This window comes from Dichotomopilus funicola (genome assembly GCF_033296635.1).
Source record: "Dichotomopilus funicola strain CBS 141.50 unplaced genomic scaffold C8A04scaffold_100, whole genome shotgun sequence".
Classification (NCBI taxonomy): Eukaryota; Fungi; Ascomycota; class Sordariomycetes; order Sordariales; family Chaetomiaceae; genus Dichotomopilus; species Dichotomopilus funicola.
In genome coordinates, this window is record NW_026944121.1 from 53972 (window position 1) to 66144 (window position 12173).

The 12173-nt window shown below is 54.3% G+C and overlaps 5 protein-coding genes across 5 annotated transcripts; 2 read left to right on the forward strand and 3 right to left on the reverse strand.

The window, feature by feature from the left end:
- Positions 1-849: 849 nt before the first annotated feature.
- C8A04DRAFT_15633 (58d3c67e-d0f5-4bee-9d0c-65e06c15a9e6) lies at positions 850-2585 on the reverse strand (the record flags this gene model as incomplete). The annotated part of the gene is made up of 4 exons (XM_062778560.1): positions 850-1623; positions 1680-2099; positions 2150-2367; positions 2474-2585. 4 exons carry the CDS (start codon positions 2583-2585, stop codon positions 850-852), a joined length of 1524 nt encoding a protein of 507 aa, XP_062633063.1.
- A 431-nt stretch (positions 2586-3016) lies between these two features.
- C8A04DRAFT_40527 (uncharacterized protein) lies at positions 3017-4413 on the forward strand (the record flags this gene model as incomplete). Its single annotated transcript, XM_062784976.1, has 4 exons — positions 3017-3160; positions 3240-3641; positions 3698-4244; positions 4298-4413. The coding sequence occupies 4 exons, from the start codon at positions 3017-3019 to the stop codon at positions 4411-4413; spliced, it is 1209 nt and encodes a 402-aa protein (XP_062633064.1).
- A 794-nt stretch (positions 4414-5207) lies between these two features.
- C8A04DRAFT_40528 (WD40-repeat-containing domain protein) lies at positions 5208-8495 on the forward strand (the record flags this gene model as incomplete). Its single annotated transcript, XM_062784977.1, has 5 exons — positions 5208-5308; positions 5449-5604; positions 5993-6006; positions 6830-8060; positions 8117-8495. 5 exons carry the CDS (start codon positions 5208-5210, stop codon positions 8493-8495), a joined length of 1881 nt encoding a protein of 626 aa, XP_062633065.1.
- Positions 8496-8682: 187 nt separating this feature from the next.
- Positions 8683-9760, reverse strand: C8A04DRAFT_40529 (alcohol dehydrogenase-like protein; the record flags this gene model as incomplete). Its single annotated transcript, XM_062784978.1, has 2 exons — positions 8683-9431; positions 9538-9760. 2 exons carry the CDS (start codon positions 9758-9760, stop codon positions 8683-8685), a joined length of 972 nt encoding a protein of 323 aa, XP_062633066.1.
- An 860-nt stretch (positions 9761-10620) lies between these two features.
- Positions 10621-11916, reverse strand: C8A04DRAFT_15640 (uncharacterized protein; the record flags this gene model as incomplete). The annotated part of the gene is made up of 3 exons (XM_062778563.1): positions 10621-11123; positions 11238-11670; positions 11734-11916. The coding sequence occupies 3 exons, from the start codon at positions 11914-11916 to the stop codon at positions 10621-10623; spliced, it is 1119 nt and encodes a 372-aa protein (XP_062633067.1).
- Positions 11917-12173: the final 257 nt, after the last annotated feature.

Consider the following 12173-nt stretch of genomic DNA (forward strand, 5'->3'; position numbering starts at 1 on the left):
CGACCGCCGGGAGCTTTATTGGCACATCCATGATCGTGATGTGGACAACGCCATCACCAAGTACGGCGTCCCGCCGCGTTCCAGTGATGATATGCTCTTCGCGACCGAGGAATCCTAGTGTGACGGCGGGTACATGTGCGACCGTTGCGACCGTGTATTTACCAAGCTAGATGGGTTGAACCAACATCTCAATTCCCCAGCCCGTAAGTCAAGATGGCGTATTGAGAGGCCGGCGTTTAATACAGCTAGGGAATTCTTGGTACCGAACGACGGCCAACAATGCATTTAATCACTCGACTATGATCCCAGACCAAAACACTCTGTACTGTTGTCCGGAGTTATCGTGTGGAGCCGAGTTCAAAAGGTTGGCTGCCACCATCAACCACCTCGAAAGTGAGGCATGTGGTGCGATGACGTTTGACAAAGTCCAACGGAAAATTGGCGATATCATCAGTGGCGATAGGCTGCTGCGGTTTTAGAGCGTGGTAACATCCCTTGTTACTTTGTTTTTTTCCCCCTTTTTTGCTGCCATTCGTTGAGGGGAATATGGTGGGGGGGGGGTGCTTTGATGGTTGCTTATTCCTCATCTTTCTTCATCTGTCCTCCCTATATCCCTCAGTTTGGAGTACCCAAATAAATGACGAAAAAAAACAAAAAAAGACCTAAGATGTAATTAGGACCAACCCGCCACCGTCCTCGTCGATGATGGCAAACAAAACTGGAAGGCTTGAGACACTAAGGATGACGTGGGGTAGCATAATCCTGTAATATCCAAAAATAATACAAACACTGGGAAGAACATGGCAGCGCCTGTCTCCGCCCTTCCCCACAACCATAACCTCCCACAGATTAGTTCATCATCATGAGTTCCACGAACGAATCGACCGACCCGAACGCAGCCCTCAGGCCGACATCCATGACCCTCCTGTACCGCCAGAACAGGACGATTCCTCCGGCCAGGATAGGTGCCCCCAACAACCCCACAAACCCACGCACTAGCATTTTACCTTGGTGCTCACTCCGAGCCACGACCTCCGAGTACCGCTCATTGCCAAACGACACACGCGCGTACTTAGTCTGCCAGCCGAGGGATGGGAGATACTTGGACAGGGCCTCCTCGAGAAACTTGCGCAGCCTGTAGACCGGCGACAGCACCGAGGCGCGCATCTCGACGTAATTTTGCAGCGCCAGGTCGTTGATGGCATGGGCGTCGGGCACACGCACCGCGGTGTACTCGGCGAGGGCATGCGCCCGTGAGGCGCTGCGGTCTGCGTCAGGGCTGAGCTCGTCCATGCGTGAGTGTTTATCCAAAATGTCAAACAGGATCCGGACATCTTCCAACCCGGCGTTCATTCCCTGCCCGTAGAAAGGAACCATAGCATGGGCGGCGTCGCCGAGGATAATTGCGGAGGAGCCAAAGTGGTGTGGCTTGCACTTGATGGAGATGAGTGGGAGGTGGGGGTTGCGGCGGAAGGAGGCGATCAGTTCGGAGGGTGGGATCAGCTCGGTCACGCCGGGGAAGTGTTTGTCGAAGAAAGGAGGGATGGAAACGCCTGTTGTGTCGGATTCGAGCTCTTCGTACAAGGAAGCAGGGGCGAATAGGGTACAGGTAAAAGAACCGTCCTGGATAAGTGAGTCTGGAGAAATGGCGGTGGTGGTAACTGGATGTGTCAACTTACATCGCTCGGAATGGCAATAAACATGAATTCCTTGCCGGGCCATATGTGAAGGTGATTTGGTGAAATCAAAAACTTGGACTCCGTAATGTCATCCGAGCTCGGCGTCCTCGGCTGGATCTGGAACTCGCACCACATGGTGTCAATGTACACTTGTTGGTAGTCCATCCTAGTGTACTTCATCATATGGTACCTAACCGCCGAGTGGGCGCCGTCTGCGCCAATCATGAAATCAAAGCGTGCCTCGATTTCCCGAGTCTCTTGCTTCTTGGCTGGGTCATCTCGGACCTCAAACCAAGCCTTGTTGTTCCGGAAATCTGCCCCTGTGAGTTTGTGGTTAAAGAAAAATGTCACGTTTGGCATCTCCTCCAAGATATCCAAGAGGCGCTCATTAAGACGGCCCCGGTCAACCGCGAGGATGGCCTGGAATGAATGTCAGCTTTGACAAGGGGGCCAGTTAGCAAATCACATACCCGACCATGCACATCATACTCCTGGGATTCTTCATAAAGATCCCCATTTGCCCGCCTCCCATGAATCATACGCCCACGCATGGGAATTGTAGCCCCCATGACATGCTCGATCAACTTGGGTTGGCCCGCATGGCGCATGGCATTGATGCCACGCTCCGATAATGCTAAATTGATGGATTTGGTGAAATTGAGGGGTGTCGTTGAGGGATCTCGAAGATCTGTCCATGCCGTTAGTCGGACGAGCTGTAACGCACTTACACCAACACCAACGGATTCACATAGCCAGCCACCAATGATTTTGTACAGTGTCTGTTAAACACTCACCACTTCGGAGCTCGTAAATTTCAACATTGTCCCCACGATTGGCTGCGTATAATGCAGCCAGAGAGCCGACTGGGCCGGCCCCAATTACCACAATTTTTTGTGGTTTTCCCATTGCGAAATGCTTATATGGGTTAAAAAATTGGAAGACGCCGGCGTTGATGAGTTGAAAAATGACGGTTGCTCTTGGCCAAAAGACCCCAAGGAAGGGTCCTGAGACCAACAGCGGACTCACATCGGCTAGGATCGGACGGACCCACTTTTTCCCTTCCCGCTGACCGGAGGAACAGGCTGTTTCAGCCCCACAATCCCCTGCCCTCCAAAAATATTTCGGAGTAGGCCCCGCCAACCTGTGCCTCGACTTATCCACCGATAGTAGTGGTTAGTCGCCTGTTGAGCAACTGACAGTGCTTTGGGGTTGATCATTACGTATATTTCCACTGGATCGCGGCCATTCCCACCTTTCCGGAATCTTGAAACCTTGTTTTCCCCGATTCCTAGATATACGACCTAACCCTGCCTCACCTACCCCGCGATCCATCCACCATGGCCGAAGAACCACCTACGAAGAGGACATGTCTTGGTGTCGATTGCGAGAACGAGGCTTCCGCATTGCAGTGCCCAAAATGTCTTAGTCTTGGCATCAAGGACAGCTATTTCTGCTCGCAGGACTGCTTCAAGAAAAACTGGGTACGCCGACGCCTTGATGACCCCTCGGGTCGGCTGGCTTTGTCCAATCTCTGGCCGCATGCTAATTCTTAGCTTCTAGGGCACGCACAAGAATGTCCATAAGCAAGAGAACAGTATTTTAAGCCACATCTTTACTCCTAAGGTCGTGTCTGAACCAGATCCAGAAACCGGTTACTACAATCCGTTCCCAACCTTCAACTTTACCGGGCCGCTCCGCCCAGTCTACCCGCTGTCGGCGAAGCGCGAGATCCCGAAGTCGATACCGCACCCCGACTACGCCGAAGATGGCATCCCCAAATCCGGTCGATCATTTGTCCGGGCGAACAAGATCCAACAGCTCGACGAGAAGGCTCAGGAGGGTATGCGCAAGGTGTGCCGCCTTGCGAGAGAGGTTCTCGATATCGCCGCCGCAGCGCTTCGACCGGGCATCACGACCGACGAGATCGACGAGATTGTGCACAATGCTTGCATTGAGCGGAATGTAAGCACACTTCAGCTCAGCGCGGGTCCCTGCTATAGCTGACCATCCATCAATAGTCCTACCCATCACCCCTCAACTACAATCACTTCCCCAAATCCGTCTGCACCTCGGTGAACGAAGTCATCTGCCACGGGATACCCGACAAGCGCATCCTGCTCGACGGCGATATTGTCAACCTCGACGTTACACTGTACCATGAAGGGTACCACGGCGACCTCAATGAAACATACTATGTGGGCGACCGGGCCAAGGCTGACCCAGACACGGTCCGTGTCACTGAGGCAGCGCGTGAGTGCTTGGAGGAGGCTATTAAGCTTGTTAAGCCCGGCACACTGTTCCGCGAGTTCGGTAATGTCATCGAGGCGCACGCCAAGACCAAGGGGTGCAGTGTCATCCGCACTTACGTCGGTCACGGCATTAACAGCATCTTCCACTGCCCGCCGAACATTCCGCACTACGCCAAGAACAAAGCTGTTGGCGAGTGCAAGCCGGGCATGACTTTCACTATTGAGCCCATGATTGCGCTGGGAAAATACAGGGATGTAACATGGCCGGATAATTGGACGAGCACCACGATCGACGGGAAGAAGACGGCCCAGTTTGGTACGTGTGAACTTATGAACCCGTTTGTCCGCCATCCGCTAACCGATTCACAGAGCACACCCTTCTGGTGACAGAGACGGGAGTGGAGATTCTCACAGCTCGGCAAGCTGACTCGCCTGGCGGTCCGGTCCCCATGCCAGTCACTCCTGAAACTAATGGGACTAGCTAGGAGGCCAGTTTGTTGAATCCGCAGTTGTTAACTTGTTCATCTTCTCCCTATCTGTAAAGTTTGCGACTATGCGATTATGTGATACTTGGATGTAAAGTTTTGCGACTAGATCTTGATACTTCCTTATCTAGATTTCACCTGCGCAGCCCGCCCTCCAAACTAAAGGCAGTAGGGAAATTGAGCGAGGTACAAATAGACGTATAACTTGAAGATACTGGGTTTCTAGTTAATGTTTAAGTAGCTTGAGCAGCTACAAAGATAGGTAGTAAGCTAAGCTGTGCTGGTGATGATCACTTCTCGCTTCCGCGACCCACTTTTGGGATTCCATTTGTGTCCCCTGCTGACATGCGGGAAGCTTGGACCAGATAGAAAGAACCCAGGCAGATAGCGCCCCACTTGCATCATTTTCGGCACTGCCTGCCAACCACCAACCACCGCCCGGCAACAAGCTTGAGAATCCTCTCCACAGCCTCTCTCCACGTGTGTCGAGCTTCCTGCACCTCCTTTCTCCTTTCCCATTCCCTCATCACCGATCGCAAAATTGTATCCAGCCCCCGGTGCAGCTCCCGCACACCCTAAATTTCGGCCAACCCACACCGACGCAACCCGCTCTTCAAGTACATACCATCTCCGTCCTCGCGACCGGCCCGGTTACAACGCGACACTCTACAATCGTCATCGTTTCGCAAACGACGTACAGCTTAGTCTGAGTTGACGGTGGCACTGCTTTGCCCCGATTTCGAAACAGCCGAGTAAAACTAAGTGCCGAGTTTTCATCCGAACAAACAAACACAATGTCGGGCGAGGCGTGGTTATACCTGTTTGCCGTCATCATAAATGCGGTCAACCTCTTCCTCCAGGTGTTCTTCACCATCATGTACAGCGATCTGGAATGGTGAGAAAATCTCGAATACCCTTTTATTTGAGGTTACTAGATGTAGAATGCGAACGCCCGAATGTCCCGAGCAAACGCTATGACTGCTATACTTGTTGGTGTGTTTGAGGCTGCGAGGCTGACATGTTAATTTTTCACAGTGACTACATCAACCCTATCGATCTCTGCAACCGCCTCAACACCTACATCATCCCCGAAGTCGCTGTCCATGGGTTCCTCACCTTCCTGTTCCTGATCAACGGATACTGGGTCGCGTTGATCATCAACCTGCCACTTCTGGGTTACAATGCGAAGAAGTGCGTAAACCCCGGATGGAGCTCGATAGCAGGTGTGGGATACTGACAGACTTAGGATCGTCGACAATACCCACCTTTTGGACGCCACGGAGATCTTCCGGAAGCTTAATGTGCACAAGAGGGTACGAGCAAACACTATAAGCTAAGAGTCATCAGATGGAGAGCTAATGCGATGGCAGGAATCATTCACCAAACTTGGGTTCCATCTCATCCTCTTCTTTTTCTACCTCTACAGTATGATCGTCGCCCTTATCAGGGACGAGGCTCACTAATAGAGGCGTTTTCACGAGCTGCGATGTGGCACGCTGCTGGTGGATTCCTCATCCTCAGCGTTTGCAACATTGCCGGCTGCGCGATACACGAACCTTACGGCGGCATATATAGACAGGCTCTGGCGGGGGGGTGGAGTGTGGATAATGGCGAACGGGCATGGATACGAGCTACATGTTGAAAGATGACACCACGGCGGGTAATGAATGTTTCAATGAGGTCAGCAAGATAGCAGGGATGGTTTCGACTCCTTTCCGGTCCTAATGGGTAACCCCTAACCGGCTTCGCAAAGATGCGGAGAGAATCGGAGGGGCTCGCTCAGTATGTCGGGGCGGCATGACGGGATGTCCTTTTCTCCTTTCTTTCTGGATTCGGCGTCGACGAGGGCCGGGGTTTTCTGCGGCGTTGGACGTGTTAGTTTCCGGGTCAATAGCTCGCTTTATTGTACACTAAACTACCTACTTTACTATTGTCAAGACAGGGTTGCGTTCTCATGGGTTATTTTTGTTGAACGTACAATCTTGACACCCTTCCCAGCTTATTCGGATGATTGCTTTCCTTCGCCCTTGGGATTTAAAACGAAATTATATCGTCCCGTGAAATGAAACATTGTACGTACGGATACCAAGCGTTGTTGGGGAAAGCTTGTTCGCATGCCATGTGGCTCGTGCATCAGCGCCAAGCCGCAGCTTCCATCAAGGTTGCAGACAAAATAATGTCTAACCAAAGCATCACTCTATTTATCGACTTCGCATCTCAAACCGTTCAACAATCTGTCGCCGCCCCTGGACCTCCATCGCCCCCGTCGCAACCGCAACCCAACCCACAAATCGACTCGATAATTCTAACGCAATCTTTTCCGCCTCGAAAATCTGCACAACCGAGTCGACACCGCTGCGTGCTAACCTCACAATGCCCGACTTCGGCGACTACCCCCCCAACCTCACCGTCAAAGACGCCCTCATCGTGCGCGAAACCCAAACCCCCGACCATGCCGTAGTCCCGTACACCGGCGCCGACCTCTCGCGCACGCGTCTCGGCCCCGCCAACCCCTTCCGCAATGCCTCCTCCACCAACGCCACGCCGACCCAAGCCCTCGGCAAACGCAAGAATGTCTTGACCGGCCACGCCGAAGAAACGTACATCTCGGAACATACCTTTCGCGCTAAGCACCGCGCTGTCGAGCGGGCGGGGCCTTCGGGCGCTGGTGGTGGGCCAGAGAGGGAGGGGATGACGAATCGGGAACAGAAGGAGATACAGAGACGGATACGGGCGGGGAGAGAGGGGAAGGGAAACGCGACGGTGGCGGATGGGGATAATGCGTATGTTGGGCCGTGGGCGCGGTATCAACGGGAACGATATGAGGTGTTGGAGGTGGAGGATGAGGCGGAGTTGGGGAGTGATGAGGAGTATGAGATTGTGGAGGAGGATGGTGAGGATGATGTGGTGCAGAGCGGGACGGTGGTGAGCGCACCGGCTCCGGCGTTGGCTAGGAGGCAGGAGGTGGAGGAGCTGGGGGATGAGACGACGTCGTTTTTGGGGTCGAGCGAACACGATTATCTGGGGCGCACGTATATGCATGTGCCGCAGGATTTGGATTTTTCGTTGACCAAGGAGGTGGGGAGTATTGCGAATTACATCCCGAAGAAGCTGGTGCATACGTGGCGGCCGCATGGGAAGCCGATTACGGCTTTGCAGCTGTTCCCTCGGTCGAGTCATTTGGGTTTGACTGGCGCGGCGGATGGGGTGGTCAAGATATGGGATGTGTACCGCGGGAAGGAGGTGCTACGGAGCTTTGCGGGACACAACAAGGCGGTCACGGATTTGTCGTTCAATAGCGAGGGGACAAGGTTTCTGTCTGGCGGCTTTGACAGGCGCATACGGTTGTGGGATACCGAAACGGGCCAGTGTGTCAACCGCTTCAACTGCGGCAAGACGCCACATGTCATCAAGTTCAACCCAGGTGCCGAGAACGGGCACGAGTTCTTGGCGGGTCTGTCGGACAACCGCATCTTGCAGTACGACAGCCGCGCGGGCAACGAGACGGTACAGGAGTACGATCATCACTTGGGCGCCATCAATACGCTTGAGTTTATCGACGAGAACCGTCGGTTCATGTCCACTTCGGATGACCGGTCGCTCAGGGTGTGGGAATATGGTATTCCAGTCGAGATCAAGACGATCAGGTATGTTGCCCTCCATAGTCTTCCCAAACACAGACACGTTGTGCTAACTGATGTAGCGAACCCGACATGTTCGCACTTACAAAATCGGCACAACATCCCAGCGGGAAATATGTCCTCTACCAATGTAGCGACAACTCCATCGTGGCCTACTCGTCTGGGTCCGACAAGTTCCGGCAAAACCGCAAGAAGGCATGGCGCGGGCACAACACGGCCGGCAGCGCGATCGGCCTCACGTGCAGTCCCGATGGGCAGTTTGTTGTCTCGGGCGACACGACCGGCGGCGTCTGCTTTTGGGACTTTAAGACATGCAAGATGTACAGCAAGATTGCGGTTGACAGCGCCGGCGGGTCTGTCAACTGTGTCGCGTGGTCGGAGCAGGAAACTAGCAAGGTGTTCACAGCGGGCGCGAAGGGGGAGATTAAGCTGTGGGATTAAGGGGCTGGTATGGTTAGGGTGTGTCGTCTGGGTCGGCTTGCTCACATATAGCGCCTGAGCGACTGGTAGATATGCCCGGGCTGATTAATACATAGTACATTTGTACTAACGTTGAGAAGTGCTCCATCACCCGTTGACGTATAATCCGTCGACTCATCCATCCGACTGTTCTACTCCTCCAAACCCTTCACCTCTCCGTTTCCCCGATTCGAAACACATATTTCACTGCGCTCGCCTTCCCATCCTTCAGCTTCTCCAATGCGCCCTGAATCCCAGCTAACCCCCCAGGCACCACCTCAAATCGCTGCGGTTTAAACCAACCCTCGCGCAACCCTCTCGCAAAGTATCGAAAATACACAAACCCAAAGTCCTTAGCCGCCTTATGCACTTGCCCCACCGACGTGTTACTCCTCTCCACCCCTTCCGGCAACTTCTCGTCCGCCCCGCTCAACACCAGCGTGACCTTCCCTTTTCCTTTGCTACCCTCCACACTACCACCCCCAACCCGCTCAAGCACCCTCCCAATATTTTTAATCGTCCCGCCCTCCGACACAGCATCCAGCACCAACACCGGCACCACATCCCCCCCCCCATCCCCACGATACTTCTCCAACTCCCTCACCAACCCCTCCACAACCTTCTCATCCCCCTGTCGATAATCAACAACCACATCCCCCCGGCTACTGTCCAAGAACCCGGCTACATAATCGCTCGCGCGACCAGCGACGCAGAGCAAGGGGTGGATGCCGCTGCGCAGGGCGAGTTGCGTGGCGTAGATCCCGACGGCGGAGGAGGCGCCGTAGATGATTAGGGGTGTGGGCGTGGTGGACGTGGGGGGTTGTTGTTCGGCGGTGGCGGACCAAGGGGAGGGGAGGGATAGGCGGAGGTAGAGGGCTACTGCTGCTGTCATGGCTGCTAGGGGGATGGTGGCGGCTTCTGTTACTCGCCGGGATAGTCAGCCAGCGGTATAATTTTCGAGGAGTTGCCTCGTGGTTGGGGGGGTGGAACAGAAAGGGCAGGGAAAGACAGAAGGATAACAAACCCTCAAAAGTCGTTTCATTAGGGATATGAAACGTCATATGCTGCCACGCAATCGCATACTCGGCATAGCTCCCATGCGGCGTGAGCATCTCATGAAAGGCCCCCACGCGATCACCGGGACGGAACTCGTAGACATTGGCGCCGACTTTCTCGACTATGCCGGCGATGTCATCGCCTTGGTTGGTTGCGCCGCCTAGGTGCCCATACCAAGTTGCGTTAAGCATGCCACAACCCCAAGCTCTGATCCCTCGATTATCAATGTTATTCTCCCGCGGCCCCCAACATCCCCAGCCGTGATTCCCGTCAATTATTAACCATTCCATCCCGTCCACAGATGACGCCATCGCCCGCCCAAGTTCCTGGCCGTCCCATCCCCCACTTCCCCAACGACCTCCCTTTCTGCCACATTTAAACGAACAGCTTGTTGCCAAACAGGGTAACTAAGCCCACCAACCGGAATCTTTCAGCCGAGCAGCGTATCATCGGAAATCCATTCGCCCATCTGCGGTGACTTTGAAGCGTGCGGTATGTTGCCGCTGTTGGACTCCCTCTGTCGCATCCTCCTCTCGGTTTCGGATACGCTTCCGAATGTGGTCTTGGGAGGTCGAATGAGGCTATATTTTGCGCTCGCTCCGTGGGGTCCGGGATAGTAACTTGGGCAGATTGGAAATCGAGAACAGTCAGCAGTTTGCTCGGGTGTCAGACCCTGGAAGTAACCTTGTTCGTTCAGGAGGTTAAACGTCCTCATTCGGAATGAATGTGCAGTCACAATGCCGGGGACATATCATAAAGTCGGAGTTATTAGCAATCAAGGCGAACGTTGACACTTATTCAGGGACAATGGATTGCAAAACTCAAAAACATCAAAAGAAGTATCCAGAAAGTATCCGAGAAGCAGTAAATTTTAACTCATGTTTGTGTCCCCATTTCAGAGGAGCAACCGAATCTGCTTCTTACCCCAATAACTCCAACGCCAAACCATACACCCACTCATACACTCACTCATTCACAACAAACAAATGCACACCCGCCCCTTATCCACTCCCACCACCCAAGACACATCTCGATAGCTAGACAGCTATACCTAAGCAGCAACAAGCGCATTCCAAGCATCCGCCGTAGTCTGATCACGCGTACCCAACGCCTGGATCTGCGCCTGCGCATCAGTGCACACATCCTTAGCCGCCTGGTTGGCATTGCAGATGTTGGTCAGCTCGTCACAGATGCGGTTGGTGATGATGTTGGGGTTGAGCGCCTCCTGCTGGTTGGCGGCGATGGCGGCGTCGTTGGACTGGAAGGTGAATTCCGTTGCCGGACGCCCGCCGAGACCGCCGGTGAATTGGATTGTGGGGTCGCATGTGCCAAAGTCGACGCCCGCGGCGGCGTTGCCGGCGTTGCCGTTGTTGCCGGCGTTGCCGTTGTTGCCGGCGTTGCCGTTGTTGCCGGCGTTGTTGTCGTTGTTGCCGTTAGCATTGCCGTTACCGTTGTTGTTGTTGTTGTTGTTGCCATTGTTGCCGTTGTCTTTGCCTTTACCTTTGCCTTTACCCTTTCCGTTACCCTTACCGTTGCCATTGCCGTTGTTACCAGCTGCGGCAGTTGTAGTAGGGGCTACGACAACGACAGTAGTCAAAGTCTGAACCCCCGCTCCGCAGCCAACAGTCACATTGCCAGCACCAGCACCGACAGTTGCATTCCCAGCACCAGCACCCGCACCCGCATCAGCACCAACACCAGCAGCACCACCGGCAGCAGCACCACCATTGGCGGCACCACCGCCGGCAGCACCACCAGCAGGCGGGGCCGCAGTGGTCCCATCAGACCCCTGGGCGGTAAAGTTGCTGAAGCCGTTAGCGGCAGCGACATCAGCCTGGCTCAGTCCATCCGCGACAAAAGGATTTGTCAGAGACGAAGCCGAGTTCGCATTCTCAGTATCTGAGCCGACAACAGCAGGATCAACCAACGGGACAATCCCGCGGAGCTCAGGGGTAGCCGGGAGGTTAGCATCGGAGCAGATGGTGGGGATGGCGGCCGCAAAGGGGTTGAAGTTCTTCTCGGCGGCGACGAGGGCCGCTGCGGCGGCGATGACGGCGGGGTCGTTGCCGAGGGTTGAGACGATTTGGTCGGCCAGTTCGAGCTAACGCAAGGGAGGATAATTAGTATCGGTTCACGCCAACATGAGGAGAGCAGCTGGACGTACCTTATCGCAAGCATTGGCGCCGCCGAGGAGGACACCGGGGCTGGCACCGGCAAGCGTGGCGGCCTGGCCGGGGTTGCCGAAGCCACTCAGGGCCGAGATGAGGCCTTGGACGGTTCCCTCCTGGCCGAAGCGGGCCTCGGACAAGGCCACCAGGGCCGAGAGGATGGTGAATTTGGCATACATGTTGGGAAAGATTCAACAGGTTGAACGTCGAGAAACAAAAACCGACCGGGCGGTAAGAGAAAGCGAAATAGGAATAAAGAACGTAGAAACGAAGTGAAAGTTCACAGAACTAGGCACACAGAAAAGAATGGAAGGCGAACAACTTGTTGGCCAAAAGCTTCAGGACCAGGTGTCACAGAAGACACGCCCGAGATTATATACAACAAAGGTTCTCCCGGGGCAATCATGTCTGCGGATCATGATGAGCGTAACGCCCG